Below are 20,246 nucleotides of genomic sequence, written 5' to 3'. Positions count from 1 at the left end.
AGTACCTATATACGAACCTGACAGACAGCCAAGATGTTTGCCGTGATGAGGCTGCCAATGGCGTCGCCAACCACCCAAACAGCATTATTGCAAGGCTGAAACAAAAATGCCCAATGCTTGAATGCTCCCATGCATGCCAAACCCTGGTCCACACTGTGCTCCCCAAAAAGAGGCTCACCAGGACAAGTACGAACTCATGCTGAAGGATGTTGACAAGATCCTGGCACTTGTCTACCAACTCTTTCCGTGATACCGTCACGACGTCACTGGTGCCAAGCGTCAGGGGCAGCTCATCTCCCACAAGAGAGAACAAGGCAGTGGCTAGAATCACAGGAGCAAGTTCCGAATCATACCTCCAGCCGCAGTGCCATTGCAAATGCATCCCTTGTGACAGGCCCCACATTACACAGCTTACCTAGAGATAACAAGCAAAATGCTGGACGCTTTCACACTTCTGTGTTCGACACCGCACACCTAACAAATCGCTGTAAATGTGATTCAGGCTTTTGGCTATTTTAACCAATTTCCCTTTACAGCATAAGTGAGTGTAAGCTGATTACTGTTGTGAAGGGAGTTGGCTTATCTTACTAACCATACAGCTTCTAACATATATGCCAGTCATTTCGTTGCATTCGACACAAGCAGCAGCAAACAACGAAGGCAAAAGCGAACAGAACTACACTCACTTACAATGGGGAACGACTGACAAGGTACATTCTGGCCAATTCTGCCCCTGTGTATCTTGGCTAGCAGGGATGTGATCAACCGTGTCCCCAATGGCTGTACAGACGATAACATGCGCCCAACATGATCGACTCCACCTCAGAAAGATTATGTTGAATATACTGGTAATTTGCCCTTGCATTAATTTGTTTGATTACATTTTACCACATTGAGGGGAGTTACATTGATGTAAGACTAAGTTACTATGGCAAGAAAAATGTAAACTGCTTTATTAGTAATTTTGTCATATTCACCCGGAGCTGCAATTTTAATGAATTATATATTTATAAATACGAGACCAGAATAAAAGTGTTTCAGCCACATTCCACGTTTCCCATGCATTGCTGACAGAACACAAATATGGTTTATTTAGATTTAGAGTACAAATGTTACTGCTACAACTTTCCCGGGACAACATGTGAGCAAACAAACAGCATCTAGAGTACAAACGAAGCATAGCAGAAACTGAGAACCCATCGGGACACCAAGGGCAAAAACTAGGTTCATAACATCGCCTTTCTCCAGTCCTGTCCAGAAGAGTAGCCAAACACTCATAACCACATTTAGCTATTCCCTCACTGCAAGCAAAAGTGAAACTCCAAAAGGCATTTTTCTACATGACTGGAACACCAAACAGCACAATGGGCTCATAGATACAAGTGCTGCACATGCTCCCCGTGACTGTAGGCTGGTTCACACATTTGTGTCCGACTGTGCTCTAGCGTGTTGTGTACGCTCGTAACCGCTTACAATGAGAAAACACACTGGCACCATCTATTAGGTAGCCCCTGAATGTTTTTGATCTGTGCATATATTTTTGTAGCTTGTTACACATCATTCTTTCGCTGGTGGCTCGAAATAATTCTGACAATGTTATAAGCGATCATTGGTGATAGATGGTGCATAAATTTGGTCTAGCAAATACTGCAAAACCTTCAGTCTAGTTATACGCCATTCCAGGGCTGCTGGATAGATGGAGACAATGAGCCAGTGTGTCCTTTCGTCGTAGGCGGTTGCGAGAGAAAGCAAAGCTCTCGAGCATCGTCAAATGCAAATATGTGTGCCAGTCTTTAGAATTTTGCTTCCCAGACGTAAATGTGTCTAGCGCTCCACTTGGTGCACCAACCATTTAGCGAAAGGGACTATTGGTAGCGTGCACCACACGATTACAGACAGCCCAGAGGAGCCATGATCGCAGAGGAAAGGGCTGCGGAAATCGATAGACAGACGAGTCACAACAGGAAGAGTTTTGCCGCTCCCTCATGTCAGGCAAGTGCCGTCCGTGTGTACGACAGACAACGGTGGTGCCACTCACCAACAATGCTCTCGTGTACGAAAACGTCGAGCACCGCGTTGGCGTAGTACTGCAGCTCGAGCACTCCTGGGAGCCGCAGCATCGGCCGGTAGAAGACGATCTTGAGGTTGTTGTTCTCAGTGTCGCCCGAGGACCACTCCATCTGGATGGTTTCCGAGAGAACCAGGTCCTTGCCGAGCAGGGCACAGGCGTGCCGGACAGACTCCACGCTCTCGCCCGGGCACATCACCTGGTGGTCACGGTGCCCCACCGCCGTGCGCAGCCATGTCAGGCTGTGTGCCAGCTGCTGCAGGGTGGCGCCCTGGTGGAAGGTGAAAACGTAGACATCCCGTCAACCCCTGGGTATGGTGCCTGCAACGTGTCTCCGACTTGTGTGTTTACCAAGGCCTAAAAAGTGGTCCCTTCGCTTCTGCCCCGTGAGGTCCTAAAAAAGTATGGGAACCCTCTATGGAGTTTCCCATTGCCTCCCGTTCTCCCCCTTTCCCATGGCTGCAACTAGCCGTGCGACGCCCGGTGTTGTGCGACCTAGTTCCGAAGACGGGGCCGACATATCACCAAGTGCCGCCCTAAGGGAAGAGTCACATGGCCAAGGAGGGTGCTGCAAACACAGCAACCGAGGAGACAATGGCCGGGCCTATCTCTCTTGACCAAACTCCCAAGCGAAAGGTACTTGCTGGCATGAGCCCACGGGGATGCGAGCACTGGGCCGTCCCCAAGGGTGCAGGCACTGCCCGCTGCTGGCCGTGCCCGTTGCAAGCCACCCGACCACGAGGACAAAGGAGATGAAACCACTCAAGCAACACAGGACCCTGTTGAACTGCCACCTACCTGGGCCCCACAGCATTGTGACGTCAGCAAATAAATAATTACACAAGAGCTTGTGCGGATGTTATTCTATTCGGAGGCATTCAATCCGGAACGTGGAAAACCCGATAAGTGTCACGGCATTGACCGCCGCAATCTTGGCGATGGCACAGTAGAGGAGCTGGATGCAGCAGATGCTTTTTCTGCGGTAGGTCGCTCTGCAGCCAGACAGTCGACGGAAAAGTAAGCAGACACAAGATGGGACACTGCAACGACAGCAAGCCTTGCATCCCCTCACTTTTTTTTGCCAGCATTTCTACGACCAACCGCCAGGATCGCGACAACCGACAGCATGACAAGCCAGCTTCTGCGATGCAATTTGTGGCCACTCGGGGACCACTTTCAATCCAAGGGTGGGACAGGGCGGTAAACACACCAGTCGAAGACGCATTCCAGGCACCATGCTCCGAGTGATACTGTCTCAAGGTGCATTCGCACTGGGACCGGGTGAAACCGCAACAGAGCTTAGAGGATCGCCTTTTCTTAACAACCGAGGAAACACTTCGCACATCGGCATGGTTGCAGTAGAGTTGGCTACTCCGCAAGATAAAAGCCGGCATCTGCTAGTTCAGATTAGCCAAGATGACTGTTAGGATTATGCCAACGACACTGCCAAGAACATCTGTTGGGCCTGGCTGTCAAGGTATGGTTTTAAATAACCCGAGACAAAGCTTTGATAGTGTTGCCTGGTGTTGCAAAACTTTTTGAAATTTTCGTGATAAACTGGAGTGCAGACTCCTTAGGATTGTCCTTCATCCTATATTAGACATCTCGCTCAATCCAATTAGCACATAACAGTTGAAAACACGCCTCTAGTTTCTCACTTTGCCTCTGAGAAAAGCTTTTCCTTAGCATGATGAAGAAAGAACTTATAATAGGGTCACTACATTCAAGGTTCAAGAGGGACGAGCACCCACCTTTCTATGCTTGGTTAGCAGCAGAAAGGCCACCAAGTTGGTGCTCATTAAGGCCAAGGACATTGAAGATTCTGTAAAAGGTGAGAACAGATAACAGTATACTTTGGTCGTACCTGACAAAAGAGTCATACACAGAATATGATTTTGGGTCGGTAAATTTCAGTGAAATTGTTTATGACTACTGCACAAGTATGGCAATACATATGGGGGGTGGCAGCGATGGTGGTGATCCCACCGCTGCCATCATTTGTTGCACAATTTCTGGCTCCAGCTATCGGCATAGTCCATAACCAACTTTAGTAAAACGGTTTTTATGACCTTTTCTAGGCGTTCATCACCTTCAGTGTTTAATTATTCATTTGACGGGCTATGCCTAGAAAGAGTTTTTGAATATAAATATCTTGGCCTCCTTTTCACGCCTGATTTATCTTGGTCTAAGCACATTGATACGACATGTAACAAATCTCTTAAAAGACTTGGATACCTGCGGCGTACCTTACGTGTGGCACCACAAGATACTAAGCTTTTAACTTTTAAAACTTTGATTCGCCCAATCCTCGAATATGGTTCTATTATTTGGTTTCCCTACAAAGAGTCCGATATAAATAAGGTCGAATCAGTACAAAAGAAATCGGTACGTTTTATTTGTCGTCGGTATGACAGAAACTTTTCTCCTTCTTCTAATCTTTCCGTGTTAGGCCTAAGACTTCTTTCTGAGCGTCGTGGTATCGAGCGCCTAAAGTCTCTGTATTTCATGGTTAACTCATCACGTTTTGACTCGTTACATAACTACATAAAGTTTCTCGAGCCAACTGCAACTAGGAGCCACCATGAATTAAACATTTTACCTTTTCATCCTCGTACTGATATGTTTAAATACAGTTTTTTTCCTCACACCATTGAACGCTGGAATTTATTACCAGGAAACATCCGATCACTACAACCAGATGAATTTCTGTGTGCCGTTGACAGTGGTCCACAGTGATGTCTGGACCGTCTGTGTTTAACTCCCACTCCTGCCATAGCCCCAGTGGGGCTGCAGTATGTATAAATAAATAAATAAATAAAATACACCGGCACTAAAGTTTCTTCTCTTTCACCTTCTCCCTCTATGCTTAGAACTGGAACTGTTCATGCCGGAACGCCAACGGCTGTCGATACGGTCACATAATTGCTTCTGCCAGCCTATGAAAACGAGGTGTGAACCGCAAGGGAACCCTACAGTGGCGATGACACTATATAATGGTTCTCTTGGTTTGTAACACTTTTGCGTCTCACCTTTCTGACTTATATTTCCACCAAGTTACCCTCATGGCAAACATATTCTGTGTTAAAAGGGCACTCCAACCATATTTGAGCTTCTACACTTTTTATGTTCATGGGTGTACCAACCGGGGGGAGGGCAAGGGGGGCACTTGCGCCCCCAGTTTTCAGAGTGGGGGGGCAAGGCATGTGTTTTACCCCCCCTGAAGCAGCCACCACTGGGCAGGGCAAACACTGGACGTAGGCGCCGAGGGATACCAAGAGCACTGCCTTCCGGCTTGGTGGGGGTGGGGTGGGGTGGGGGAGGTGGGGGGGTTGGGGGGTCACCCAAAAACAACTTGGTACGCCACTGTTTATGTTATTACCTCATTAGTTGTTCAGGATTCTCAGAGAACAAGTAGTTATCCACAAAATATTAGTGCATCATAATTTAATTAAAAAAACAGCTCAACGTCTGGTGGTACCAGTGTGTACAGAACGTGCAGCTAGGGGCAGAGTGGCAACATTGTAGGAGAATGATTTTGTGATTGGCAGCATTGAAAAGAGCTGTCAGAATTTCTTTTAAGCAGGCGAAATAAAGTATCACTCCGTAAACTATTGATATTCCTTCAAAAACTCATTTTTATTAAGCAAAAAATAGATGAAAAATAAAGAAAAAGGTGTTTAAATTGTATAGAAACAACAAAAAAAAAAAAGTCCATCAGGTGCCCACCTCCCAGCAGCAGAAGCAGAAAACCAGTCTAAGGCCAATGCACTAATCTCGTGCGAGCGCCCATTTTGGAAATCTGGATGCTGGAACAAGTCAGGGTGTATGCGAGACAGACCACTTCTGCGTTTAATTCTGCTGTTCTTTCCGTGTTGTGTGTTGTTATTGCCGTTCAGTTTGGCAAGTTCATGTTTTTTGTGTTGGTTTACACCCCTGTGCGCTCAATTGGGCGGGTCCATGTGTGGACAACTTTTCCAGGACATCCTACCCAAAGAAGCTTCATCGTACGCCTAACAAGCCAAATGCACTTGCCCGGGGTGCCGGCAAAAGCTGGAAGACGTGCCAAAGATAAAGTAAATTAGAATTCAAGACGACCTCATGGATGATTGACTATACTTGGTTCACCCTTAAAGGGGTATGGAAGCAAAATTTTAGCGCCTATGTTTTGTGCAGAGCCCACAAACACCAGTCTTTCGTCCATGAACGCAAGAAAAGCTATCTTAAAACGAATAAAACAATTTCCCAATACCACCTGGCAGTTGAGGGGCCGAGCTTCGTTGGAATGTCTCGCGTCACAGCGCCATGGCGCGGCATGTCTGATGGAATCGTGAGGGAACGAGCGGAGCTTGGCACACCTCTCAGTTCTAGTACACCATACATCGGGTATTCCCACTTAGCGGGATTGTTACGTGTTGACGATAAAGCTGGCGCCACCTAGTGACGACGATCGCAATTATGCTACCCTGGGCCGCTCATGGGCCAGTGACATTGCGACCGTGACGTCACGGGCAAATATCTCGAGGCACATCGCGTTGCCTCAATGGTTGATTTCGAAGCGCTCGTCAGAATCTGCAGGTTGGAAAAAAAATATAGCTATTCGCTGAAAATACAAGCATAATTATCATTTACGGATGTCATGGATCATATTTCACCCATTTCGAAGCGTTCAGGGGATATTTCAAGTTTTGATTCTGTACCCCTTTAAGCTGAAACTGCAGCCAAAGCTACAAGCGTAAGCTAGTTCACGCTCCGGGCTTTGCGACATGCATTTCTAGTGCAAGTGCTCGTTCTGCGGAAGAACGCTTCAAAGCAGCGACCTTGAGCTCTCGTGCTTACGGCATAGACTGCCGTCTCAGCTGAACGGAGTATATCTACGATCATCTGCTAGCTGTACGCAGCGGCAACTGGTCCCACTTGAAAGAACAAATGCCAAGTGTCGATTCGTCCGTCGAGGCCGGCCGATACATTCGCACCGAGCGACTTTGATGGGCACAGTATTGTGATTTTTTCCACCAACATTTGTGTGACATTCGGGAGAAAATAAATGCTTATTTGCACTCCCTATCCTCCTCATTCGCTTCTTTTTCAAACCTATTGCGGTGCAGCAAACCCCTGCCCCGAATCGCTGCTTTGATCCCGCTTTGATCACACCAATCACATTGGTACCGAACAGAGAAAGCGGAAATAAAGTGGAGCAGAGTGTGCTGGACCGCACTGGAACACGTTTGGTCAGGTTCTTCTCAGCGTGGCGGGGCGCACCGTAGTGGAGACAAATGTTGTTCTGTGTCAGCACGATCACGTTCGGAGCCTGAATCTCTGATGTTGCAAGGGGTTCTGTTGACGATGCATACCATCCCAGTTAAAAATAACCATTGACTCCAATTAGGATATTCAATTGGAACCAATTGGAGTCAATGGAATTCAATTGGTTCTGGGTCATCCAACTGGTCATTCTAATTAGTTTCAATGTTTCCAATTGGTCACACCAATTAGGACCAACAAAATTCAATTGGCACTGGGCCACCTAATTGGTCACTCTAATTGGATTCAATGTTTCCAACTGGTTACCCCAATTAGGACCAACAAAATTCAGTTGGCACTGGGTCACCTAATTGGTCACTCTAATTGGATTCAATGTTTCCAACTGGTTATCCCAATTGGGATCAATAAAATTCAGTTGACACTGGGCCGCCTAATTGGTCACTCAATTGGATTCAATGTTTCCAACTGGTTATCCCAATTAGGATCAATAAAATTCAGTTGGCACTGGGTCACCTAATCGGTCACTCTAATTGGATTCAATGTTTCCAACTTTGTTTTCAATGTTTCCAATTTTCAAGTTTCCAAAGATCGCAATTTCTTTTTTTTTTCAGTATTGCGTTGCAATATACTTTTTCAAGATCGCAATTTGAAATGGGGGAAAAAACATTCGTACGCTGTTTAATAATAAAAAAAATATATATAAAAACGAAAAAAAAAGAAGAAAAAAAATCTGTTGCTAGAATTAGTCGGAATTGCCGGCAGCGTCGGTGTACACTGGGCGGCAAAGATGGCGCCGCGAGGACGGTGCAGTGGTGTGAACTTAGCGAGAAAGTCGCTAAATTTAGAGTGTTTTCAGTCGTCCTAACGACAATTTTGTGTTTTTGGAGTCTTAACGACTTTTTTGGGGACTTTTTTTTTTTTTTCTAGTTATGTAAATTGTTACTAAAGCTACGTGAACGGGGGGAAAATATGTCAGTCGGATAGCTCTCCGGTGGCTTCCAGGGGACAGCTCTGGATGTCACTCATTTTTGTTAATTTTTATTCATCCGGTTGTGGGTGAGGTGACGTTCTCCGACCCCGAAGCGATTCCCTCGCTTTAACGCGGGTTAAAGCGAGGGTTTTGTTCGATAAGGATGAAGCAGAACAGGCTTCCGCTGTTTTGTTCATGGACCAGGATCCTCTCGCCAACGCCTTGAGTCACTCAAGGTGTTGGCGAGTCCTTGGGAATGGGACGGCCGACTCCAACTATTCACTTGTCTCGTCACAAAAAAAATAAATAAATAAAAAAAAAAACCTTTACGTTTTATACAAAAAAAAATCCGAAAAAGGTCATCATCATCATCACCACTCAGCGACTTTTCGCTAAAACTGGCGACTTTTAGGTCGCGTCCTGGCGACTTCGCCCAAAAAAACTTAACAGCACTGGGACGGTGGCAGCATGAAGCACATGGAGCCGATGGCGTGCACGGCATTCGTAGCATGGTTATGGCAATGATTCAAGAAAGTTTTTTTTTTGTGTGTTTTACTGCTGCAGAGTGCTTAATGGTGCGGTGATAATTACTTCATTTGACCTGCCAGCTTGTTAGAGCGCGAAGGATTGGCAACAAACGTTTATGGGAGCAAGGTAAGAAATTTTCTTTGTCCTTGCTGGGCTGCCGTTTGGGGATTTCGGATTGTTAGATCTGCTGAGAAACTCGTTGCTTGATCTGCAGTGAACGATACGAGCGTGAATGTATAGCTTTAGAGAAGAAAATTTTCCGGGCAGCTATCAGTTCGGAAGTTGTTGGGTATCCGCGAGGAAAGTTAAGTGCGTTTTAAGCATCTCAAAACTAAACTATGAATTGCTGAAAACACTGACTGGGCACAGTTTCAAAAATTGAAGCTTTGGGATTCAAAATTAAGCAATTTTGGGGGAATTTTCGATGAGTGGGAAGTGGGGTGGGGGGGGGGGGGGGGGGGAGGGGGGTCGGTCGGTCGGTGATGTCGGGTCATTACCTCCGGAATTTGATGACTTCATAAAATAACAGTAGGTGCCGAAAATTTTGCATCTCATCCGGCGGACTATTTGCAGCTATGTTTCAAAATTTACTCTGTCTCACTCAGGGTAAGTTCAAAAACCTACCCGCATCCAGCGTTGCCTCTGATCCATTCGAGTAAGATTTGGAACACAGCCTGCAATGCACGATTTCTTTTCGAGATACGAAAGACACTTATTTTTTCACCCATGCACACTTTAAGCATTTCTCAGGTGCACTGGCCAGCTTTACAGAGATCCCTTTGAATTGACTGTTTTTTCTCCTCATAGCAGAGAATATGTCTCACAGGCTCATATAAAACTTAGTAGTCTTAAACCATCCCAGATGCAAATTTAGCCCAGTCTCGGCAAAAGCTTCATCTCCTAATTTTGGCCAATGTGTTTGAGTCACCCAGTGATGTTTGCCTTTTAATGGAAGGCCTGCAGGTTTATACCGCTGCAACTAATTTCTTAGCAGCGAAAAAAAAATGTTTAGTATGTTTCTAAGCTTGATTTAAACATTTATAGTCCCATAAAGGTCATTTAATGCATATTTATCCTTTATTTTAGGGAAGCTGCAGCTGCTATCCTGGAAGAAAACGACGATGCGTAGAAGCAAGAAATCATTTTTAATAAGTTAAATAAAGACTGTCGTGATTATCTACCTTTAGATCTAGTTGCAACTTTTTCTAGTTTGGGATATCCAAACACTAATAGTTGTCCCAATTCGTATCTGTCAATATGATTTGAACAGTTGGACCAATTGCTTTTTTCCTATTGGGAGTCCGAAAGCAGAAAAAGGTTTTTCCAATTGGTTGCATCCTATTGACAATGCCGAACTGGTTCGAATTGGTGATGTTCAATTAGATTTCGACAATTGGAACCAATTGACTTTTTCTAACTAGGAGTCCGAAATCACAGATAGGATTCCCCATTGGTTCTAATTGTCGATAACTAATTAGAACCAATTGACTTTTCCTAACTAGGAGTCCGAAATCACAGATAGGATTCCCAATTGGTCCTAATTGTCGACAACTAATTGGAACCAACTGACTTTTTCTAACTAGGAGTCCGAAATCACAGATAGGATTCCCCATTGGTTCTAATTGTCAATAACTAATTGGACCCAATGGTTATTTTTAACTGGGATGCATCCCATGCATCTCTGGCACAGCAGCCATAAACCAAACCCGCAGCCAATTGCTGTGATGTGACCGGTCAGAGTCATTTTGGAGCACCTTCTGGAGCAGCTAGAACTTCCATTTTGCACTAGCAAAAGGAACTTTTGGAGCATAAGCACACCCTTCATTCTTGTTCCTACTACTGCAAATTTAATGTGAATATTATATGCTATAATTCATGTGTTGGCCTCTTTTTCAAAGACACTGTCTACCTTGCCTGCCCACTTCTGTGCAACCTGTTGTTAGCATCAATTGCATGGCAGGTTGGGTTCCCTCAAACACCCTAAACAAAGAAGTCTACTTCGTCTCACTAAAACTGTGCAGTACAGCCAAAGCTACAGGGGAGAGAGCGTATGCCAACCTGTTCAAGAGGAGGAAAAGAAGGAATGGGAAAGAAGGGCTGGGCTTCCCCATTCCTCCTTTCCCTCCTCTTGATCAGGTCAGGACACACTCTCTCCCCGTAGCTTTGGCTGTACTGTACGGTTTTAGTGAGATGGGGTATAACTTGCAGTTGCATGTAGAACCACCAGGCATGACAAGAATATGCTTACTGATGAAGGACAGTAGGAACTGCAGTGTATGGTTATTTTAGGTACAGAGCCAAAGGTAAATCAAATGATATTCCATGAAAATAATGTCTGAGCAGAATAATATTGAGCACCCAAATCAATGTTCCAGTGAAGTCCTAAAGGTTGTAATAAAACTGCAATTAATAATTCAGTTAAAAACAAAGCTTTTGACATTTTATTATTAATATCAATGATATTATGTAAAAATTCATAATAACGAAAATCGGCATATGAACGGTAAATAAGCCTCAGGAGCAATCGAGTTGAACCCATTAAGGTTTTTCCCAAGTTTCCATTCCAGCCCCAGATAATTTAGTTTTAATTTACTCCATTTACTGTACTATTGCATAGATGGAACCTATGTAAAGGTAAGAACTGAACAAGGAAGTTGACATAAAAATATAAGCTTATAGAGCCACCCATTCAAATCTTCCCGCAACAAGTATCTTTGCCAAATCTCGAGTTTGAAAAACAAAAATCATCAGAATATTGCAGTCTCATATATACTAGCTGCAGTCTTATTCAGAACTTTTACTGGAAGGTAGAGTTGTTACATCAGCATCTACCAAGTTTTTTTTTTTTTTTTATATACCTAACAGTTCTGTGTCCTACTCTGGACGAGTGTTTTCCTTTTAGCATGCGGATGAGCTGCGGCGGAAGGAAGATACACAAAATCGCAATGCCTACTTTGCGGTTTTCGCTTCACTACAGTGTGCTCGTGCGCAGTGAGGAGTGCACTCGATGAAGCTACCTAACTTACCAGAATAGACCACGGAGAAATATTGCACAACCTCTAAGCACTGTCAAGTTTGATACAGAGGTCAAATTCAGTAGTACCTTATTTAAGGTGATAATTGAAAGTTTTGAAAATTTTGGCACGCCTATCCTAAGGATACAGCCGTGTAGCGGGGCCTCAACTATTATATTCTCAATATTAATAAAGTAAAATTACATTTGGCACAATGTTGGTGCAACTTCATCACATTTTGGCGATGTGTAGCACGATGCAGCAGGGTAAGTACTTTGGTTCAGTTGGCGCAAATGGCGTAGCAATCACATCACTGCAATTGGCCAGCCGCTTAGCTCCAAACCTCCAATCAATTCATTTCTCTTGAAACGTCATAAAGCAAACACTTTTTGCTTGTTTTTGCAATTTTAATTTGCTTACAACTCCCAAAATGATGTTAATTTCCAGCAAAATCTTTTTCCTCCATGTTCTTACATTCAATGAGCTCCGTTTCAGAGCAAAATTTAAACCAGTCCAAAAATCATTGGAGGGCCACTTAAACTTTTTAGACCTTAGCCCATTTGTATCTACTCAATTGGGGCAAGCATCTATACAGCTTTAAGTACACCCAGCTTTAGCTCTTCATAAGCAACTTACTGAAAGATATGGGCACATGCATAGCTCTGAAACTTCGTAAAGATTCAACCGTGCAGAGCCTTCAATGCCAAGTCAACAACCTCACACTTTCCCCTGTGCATCAGAACAATGTTGTCAAACTTACGTTGCACAACATGGTTCGCCAGGCTCTTGATAGCATGACGGCAATCATCAGTAGCACTGTCCGCACTGCACAAGGAGTTTGTGCTTGCTGAGCCCCTGAATTCTTGCGGACCGGTGGGGGGTGCGAGGCTTTCCAGCAATGACAATGGACAGTCATACGCCAGTGGATCCAGGCGCTGACTTTTGGCCGAGTCCAAGAACTCCTGTAATTAATTGATTTGTCCTGGTTGGCAGAATGTCAAATGAAGTACATTGAAAAAGAAGGCCGTGGGAAACAAAAAAAAAAAGACTCACCCTTAGAGAAAAGGGCTGGCAAAAGTCCACACGAACACAGCCATAGTTTGAATGCAGTATGTGCCAGATTGACCTCAAAGCTGCTGTGAATGTTTCCATCACCTTTGGCTCACCCTGATTAATAAAAGAAACAAGTTCAGTGCTGACCTGCCTCTGCCAAAGCAAGCACCCTTTCAGTGCTCAACAACTCACAAGCTGCTCACTAACAAAGTTGCCATCCAAGATCTTTTCATAGCTGATGGAAATGGGAACTATGTACACATCTTGCATCAGCTCTGCAATTAAGAAAAGCAATGCATTGTAGTAATTACAAACACACCAAACTATCGGAAAGTAGTGAAGCAAAACAAACCTTCGTTAAGACAGCTCACAATGACGGAGAGGAGACCTGCCTTCGGCAAACGAGTCTTGCCAGTTCGTGACCTGCCACCTTCCAGAAAGAACTCCAAGCTGTGGTTGGACTTCAAGATTTCCATCATGTACTGCAGAAATTGGAATGGAAGTTGGTCAGCAAGCAGCTACTAATGATGAACCATGGCTAGTCCCATTGTGCTAGGGGTGGCCAAACCATGGCTTGTAAGCCGCATGCGGCCCATTGCAGGTTCACGTATGGCTTGCTGCCTTCTGCCAAGCATATACCCTCCCCCTTCCCCCTGCAAGGTCAGAAGGAAAAAGGTAAAGAATAAAAGAGTGCTTGTGTTTTGGCAGCCTTGTGTTGGCATACATACCTAATGGTGTGAGGCACTCTCCTTAGCAATAAAGGCAGTTTAATCAAATGCCTCACAAACAAACTCCCAGCTGAGCTGCTCGGGATTGCAAGGACGTCATTTGAGCTGAACTTCAAAGTGCTTGTTTCACAAATGGGGACACACAATAAAGAAACAGGATGAGCAATCGCTTTAGTAGTGGAATTCGATGTGGTCACCTAGATTAAATTAAAAAACACTGCCGCACCTTCTTTTTAGCGCAGGTCTTCACTGAATATCATTGTTTTTTGGGGTTCTCTGCATAGGTTCACCTGGCTACCCCTGCACTATGCCATTTGCAATGCTGCTTCATTTACTCCAAGCTCTGAACTTAGTTTTGCAGAAAACCAGAGGTCTTGTGAAAATGCTAGGCTTTAGAAAAAAAAAATACAGTAGTCCCTCGTTATAATGAAATCGCTTTATTTTAATTATTGCTTTATTCAAAGTTCAATGTGGTCCCGACAGAAATGCACGCATTTTGAACGGGATCATTCTAAATATATCGGCAGCCGACCACGCTTATTACGAAGGCCGAAATGCCGAAAGCATGTAAGCCTACACGGGGGCGCACGGAGATTCTTGTGTTCCCTCCGCCTCCTCCACCTACCGTAAAACACCGGGCAAGCGCCCACTCAAAATTAAAAGATGATCGCGAAAAAATAGGGGATGGGCGCTTGTCTGGTCATCAATTTTACATATAAATGTACTGCGCGTATTTCCTCAGATCTTACAAATTTAGGTGTGGGCGCTTAATGTGGAATGGGCGAATGTGCGGCATTCTACGGTAAGTCAACAGGAAACGCACAACGGGCAACGGAGGGCGGAGCGCCGCTTCCGATGTCAATGTACTGACACAGCCAGGGAGCAGTGCGTCCATGTTCCGACGCTACACACGGCACCCGCGACACGACTCCCGTCCAAATTGGGTCAAAGAAGTAAAGGAGGAGATCACCTCTTCGGGAGTCCCCGACGCACGTGCCTGAGATGTACACGTGCGTCATATGGGAATGTTTACCAAAAGTTGCTTCGATCTGTGAGGCTGAAGAAAGTGGCTGGCCCAAGTCAGAAATCGCCAAGGAATTCGACAATCTGGCATCGACTGTCCTACACTGTTGACCATCTTGCAGAACAAGCAAGACATACTGGACGGGTTCGAGAAGAGTTTCTCATGCAAGAGAAAGCACGTCTGTAATTTGAAGATCAAAGATCGCCAACTGTTTTGCGCGCATCTGACTTTCTTGAGCGTTAATGCTTGCCGAGCCTGCGCATCATTCCCAGAGCTGCAACAATCTCTACAGGAGTGTGTGCAAACACGTTGGTGAAGCCACCGAGGAAAACTTAGATTTGTTCGCGCTTGCTGATGCGGACATTCCTGTTGTTGCTCCTGCCACGATGTTGCAACCGTAGACATTGTGAGCGGCCAAAGTAAAGACAGATGTCGGAGAGGCACCTCGAAAAATATCAACATCTGCAGAGATGCAAAACATCCTACGGCTGCTTTGGAACAAAGTGCAGTGCAGCGGAGGTGACAGTGCTCCTGCAATGTCTGAAACAACTTGAGGACTGATGCCTGGAAAAAAATTATCAGCAAACTCCGCATAATTTTTTTTTTTTATCACAGAATATGTTTCATCACTCGATTTACATGGAGTTCTGTAGCAATTTACAATAACAATTGGGTGTAATGACCGGTAAAGGTGTCACGAGTTATTCATCACCAAGATGCGTTTAATTAAAAAATTTTTAAAATCTTTTGCAGTGTTCCCTCGTCCCCCTTCAAGGCTGCTGTCACTTTTTTTTTGGCTCTTTCGCTTTACTTATATCAGGCTTTTTTGCCGTCTCGAACAATTTGTTATATTGAGGGACTATTGTACTTATATTAATGAAGTAAAGCACTATGGGCCTTAGAGCTGAACTAGGCCAACCTTGCCGAAGTTACATGCAGCTAACAGTCTTCTCTATTCCCGATTGTCCCCATCCACCCCCTTCCTGCTAATGGTTAGGGTCAAAAGCTAGTAGGTCATATTATTTTCTCTGAATAAAGACACATTGTGCTACTACTACTACTACTACTACTACATATACATGTGCAGCACTTTAGTATTATATAAAACTATAAAAAGAATGATGTCAATTAAATGCTACAGTGATATTTTTCTACTGCAAAAAAGGGCACTACTGATGGTGTGCTCATACTTGTGGATCTGCAGGAGGAGAATCTGCATTGATTTCGATGCCGGGCATCAAAAGTCAGCGGAATATCCGGTGGCAGAGAAGCCTCAGTCCAAAACCCAATTTTGCCGCCAGGAAAATGTTTTGCTTGCCGCAAGCCAATCGGAATGCAATTCAGAAATTCTGTTTGCTGATATCTACATCCTGTCCAAGTTGCAGAGGCACTAATTGAGACCTCATTATTCAATACATTAGGACAAGAGGTATCTGAACTACAAAGGCAATGCCGACAAGGACAAGCTGTGGAATAAAACTGGTGCCGAATAAGCCGTAAGCGGTACATAATACACCAGTCGCCTCCGGTTTGCCGGTTGTTTGTTTATTCTTGCATCAGCGAGACAATGTTGTGCATGCATTCTGTCAGCGGTACCAAGTTTGGGATATTTTATATTGCGTAGCACGGAAGTGTTGGCTGCTTGGAGAGGCTTTACTTTATCCAGGTTGATTATCTTGGAGTGAAAGCAGGTATCAAATGCAGCCAAAGCAACTACAAGACAGCACAGCCTAACAAACGACGTGACGACCCGCAATGTCTGTAGAACCTCGCCGTTTTGGCAAAGCTTGAAGAGAGCCAAAGCCACGCATGCATGGCAGACGTGGCAAAGACAGCTTTTTCAATGAGAAAATTCAATCGACGGCAAGAGTGTCTTTCACAAGTGTCAACAAGGCCTAACAAGATTTTTGTGCTTGCCCTTGCTTGGAGTGATTCAATGCAGTTATAGCCGTAATAAGACCAACCCAAGAACGTCTTTAGTGCCCCTTTAAAGCCATCAAGCACTCATACAAGTCATTCCAATTACCTCCTTGAGAACTGCCCTGTAGAGATGATCCTTACGGCCATCCTTGAAATCAAGTCTGCGCTTGATGAAGAACCCTCCAAGACCCCGAAGCAGGGTTCTGTTGTAGAAAAGTCATTTTAAGTAAAAAAAAAAAAAAAAACTACCCGTTTTTTCGGCATTTCCCAAATGACACGGTGTAACCAGACGTCTTGATGTCATGTGACACTGTGACGTCACACCACGTGGTTACTTTGACATCATAATGTGACGTCACATCACAGGTCACATGACACCATGATGTCAGTGTCATGTGACCATCAGAAAAGGATGTGGTCATGTGACCTTACATCTTATGACCATGTGATATTTTGTCAGGTCACGTCATTTAACAGTGTCGCATGTTATGATGTCACGTGAAGTGATGTTACAATGACATGGTGGCACCTTACGTCACAGTGTCAGGTGACGTTAGGTCACATGACATAATGTCAGTGCCGTCATGTCAGGGTGCCACGTGACTATCAGGAAAGCATGTAATCCAGCGACTTTACGTCACAGGACGTCACAGTGCAATGTGACGTCGAGTCGCGTCATGCCATACCATCACAGTGTCACGTGACTTCGGTGTCATGTGATGTCATGGTGTCATGTGATGTCACAGTGTTACATCAACACACACCAACCCGAGGGTTTCCTTTCTTAGGACTCATCACCGTTCCAGCACCACGGTCAGGCCCGCACCATTGCAGGACATCATCAGTGTGACGTCGCAATGAAGGCCACATCCCTAGCACAGGCACGAAAGAACTAGAAGTGGCCCTACAAATACTATGCATCTAAATAAACATAAAAAGCTACACTGAAGACATACTCATGCCATCATTCTCAGCCCTACAAATAGCTGCCTACATGCCTTTTTCGACCCAGGACAAACAGAATAGTACAGAGATATGCAGTCAAGTCCTAAACCATGCCATTTTTAAATTTTTACATGAGTGCTTTGCCCTGTTCATAAAACTTTCATGTTCAGTGTGAGCAAAGAGAAAACATTAAATTTTAGAAGGTAAATTTACCAGCTTACTTCAAATAATATTCACATTTTCTCGAATCGTTTGTTTATTCATTTTATGTGTGCCCTCGCAGATCCTGCAGAAATTTTCAGTCAAACAAATTTCTTTAATTAACCAAAGTTAGAACTCAGCAGGGAACACGCCAAGATTCAGGGAGAGCACTTACCCAAACAGTGGAATGAGCAGATTGTCCCCAGCCGCCACCAGAGGCACCTTCAGTTCATTCAGGTAAAGCAAGAAGGTCACCAGAATGTAGTCCAAGTGACTTCGATGAAGGGGCAGGTACACCATGGGAATGTTGTGCTGCAAGAGGAGGTGCTTTTTTTAAACATTTCTGGTTTAATTCAGCCAAGTGAGAAGACTCAAACGCACCTCACTTGCTCGTTTCAGGAGATCGATTTGGCCCTTAGGCACGTAGACACCAGTCAACATGCGAGACATGAGTCGGTGCATGAGCCAAACAGCAAGCCTGTAAAGTCCACGCGAAGGGAGCAAGTTAGTTACAGCTAGCAGCTCAACTAGGACATAAATATAAGGACTTTGGAAAAGAATGGCAAAAAATATCCAACGTGCAATGCGCACCTCAACAGAGCGGTTGAAATGGTTGCACGCATGCGCTCAAAGATGCTGATGGCCCGCCGCTGGTGCTCCTTCTTGTCGGCTGATGGGTTGTAAAAACCGCAATTCAGATTTCAGTTGTTTTTTTGGTACTAGAATTGTTAGGGTGCACAAATATTTGAATTTTGAATTCAAATCAAATAGTGAATGGTCAGATAATTCAATTCGACTTTCGTCTTCCTCGTAATTTTAGTTTTCTCATAATTTCGACACACTGGATATTTATCTGCTGGACAAAGTCTGGGTTTATTCAAGGACACTCTCCCCATATCAAGACACACACTCCTATCAACTTCTGCTGGGTATACAGTCGCCAACCCATTTTTTGGACGTCAATATTTCGGACTTGTTCGATATTTCAGAACGAAAAGAGAAACTGTGACCTACTCGATAGAAATAGTGCATATTCAAGACCAATGTTTCGAACAGCTTGAAGTCCGAAAGTTCCATTTTTAGGAGAAAATCGTCGCGAGCAATCAGCAGGAAACGCCACAAAGAAGAAGCCATTTTGGATTCTATGTTGGCTGCACATGGACTGGCTTGGTTTGGCATTGCTACCTGGGTAGTACTGCTAAGTTCTATCGCTAGGAGGCGCTGTATGTTTTTTTTTCTCTAGCGGCACGTCATTATCATCATCATTGTTGTTAGCATTTGGCTTTGTTCATTCGCCATTGCAGTCGTGGACTCGCGCCTCTCATCTCGATTTCGTCTGGGTTAATCATGTTCTCTGACTACGCTGGCTGCAGGGGCTCCGGAAGTCATTTCTAATCGGGGGGGGCGGGGGTCAAGGCTCACATCCTTGCAGTGCCAGATCCCCCCCCCCCCCAACTTTGAAGATCGTACGTGCGGTAAAACCGAAATGGAGGAAGCGACCTTTGCTTAGCCGAAATCTTTTCTGAGTACCAAAAAGAGATCTTCAAAATATCTAGCACGCAAGAGCGTTTCCATGGCCTCTCCTGTCACACCGAACAAAAGTATGAAAATGATTGACGGATGGCAGAAATGCTTTTCGCGTCTAGGCGTCGTGCAGAAACTTCAAGGGGCGCCTCCCATGCTAGGCCAGCTCTGAACCCTCTCCGGCCATTATGGAATCAGTGCGCTTAATTGGCACGGTATTGGCATGGCCGAGCTTGAAAGAGCCGATCCCAAGCAAAACTCGTCAAAGAGAGTGTGCAGTCCCTCCAAGGACATATGCTCCGGACTGCTGTTCGTCGAAGCGCTCTGCCAGAGACCAATTTCCCGCGGCAAGAGGTTTTACGTTTGGGGAGGCTCCTCCAGAGCCGGAGGGAGGCCTCCTCCCCGCCATCCTTTCCGATGACAAGGAATGGTAGAAAGGTGCCTTTCCTAAGCTGTCCCCATCCCGCTACTAGTGATTAAGATGTGACCAATACGCGAGCCTCAAGGCTGGCTCAGAAGAAACATTTACTCCAGCCCTTAACAGGGGTATCAGCTTTACTACCAATTCTTGTCCCGACAAAACGTCGCTGTCCTTTCTTATTCCGCTTCAAGCTTGGAAGGCGCGGTAGCATGTTGCTCTGACTACATTAAGGGAGGGTTGTGGGTCAGCCTCAGCGTCGGGGGGGCATGACCCCTACAAAAAAAACATGAGGGGGGCGGACGCCCCCCCTGCCCCCCCGGTTCCGAAGCCCCTGGCTGGCTTGAATGTAATTGCCCCATCTGTTATTTTGAAATCGCAATGTGTCGTTAAGCAGCGCAGAAAGTACTCGACCATAACACTAGAAAAGAAGGCAGCGATTCTCAAGCCAATAGAAAGTTGCCGGAAGAAAATGGAGGTGCAACCTGAAACAAGGCGCACAGGCGTAACATGAAACAAGGCACTATTTATGAATTTTCTAATAATAAAGGTGTTTTATAATTTGCTGAATTTTGGGACTGCTGTATTATT

At 45.0% G+C, this 20,246-nt stretch overlaps 1 protein-coding gene across 2 annotated transcripts in view; it reads right to left on the bottom strand.

Moving 5' to 3' along the window:
- The window catches only part of LOC8027559 (glycerol-3-phosphate acyltransferase 1, mitochondrial), a 108,930-nt gene that overhangs the window by 21,034 nt on the left and 67,650 nt on the right, over positions 1 to 20,246 (bottom strand). For both annotated transcript variants that reach the window (XM_029989315.4, XM_029989306.3), the window contains exons 7-18: positions 18,305 to 18,383; positions 18,095 to 18,191; positions 17,889 to 18,025; positions 16,674 to 16,770; positions 13,248 to 13,377; positions 13,088 to 13,170; positions 12,896 to 13,009; positions 12,603 to 12,804; positions 3,820 to 3,890; positions 2,039 to 2,339; positions 179 to 321; positions 18 to 95 (exon numbers count right to left, since the gene is read on the bottom strand). In XM_029989315.4, the coding sequence (XP_029845175.2) occupies positions 18 to 95; positions 179 to 321; positions 2,039 to 2,339; positions 3,820 to 3,890; positions 12,603 to 12,804; positions 12,896 to 13,009; positions 13,088 to 13,170; positions 13,248 to 13,377; positions 16,674 to 16,770; positions 17,889 to 18,025; positions 18,095 to 18,191; positions 18,305 to 18,383 (1,532 nt within the window). The remainder of the gene's footprint in view (positions 1 to 17; positions 96 to 178; positions 322 to 2,038; positions 2,340 to 3,819; positions 3,891 to 12,602; positions 12,805 to 12,895; positions 13,010 to 13,087; positions 13,171 to 13,247; positions 13,378 to 16,673; positions 16,771 to 17,888; positions 18,026 to 18,094; positions 18,192 to 18,304; positions 18,384 to 20,246) is intronic.

The sequence above is a fragment of the Ixodes scapularis genome, unplaced genomic scaffold, assembly GCF_016920785.2.
Source record: "Ixodes scapularis isolate PalLabHiFi unplaced genomic scaffold, ASM1692078v2 PGA_scaffold9__187_contigs__length_104089568, whole genome shotgun sequence".
In the NCBI taxonomy this organism is placed as follows: domain Eukaryota; kingdom Metazoa; phylum Arthropoda; class Arachnida; order Ixodida; family Ixodidae; genus Ixodes; species Ixodes scapularis.
Note: the sequence above shows the minus strand (reverse complement) of the source record. Positions and strands in the feature narration are given on the sequence as shown.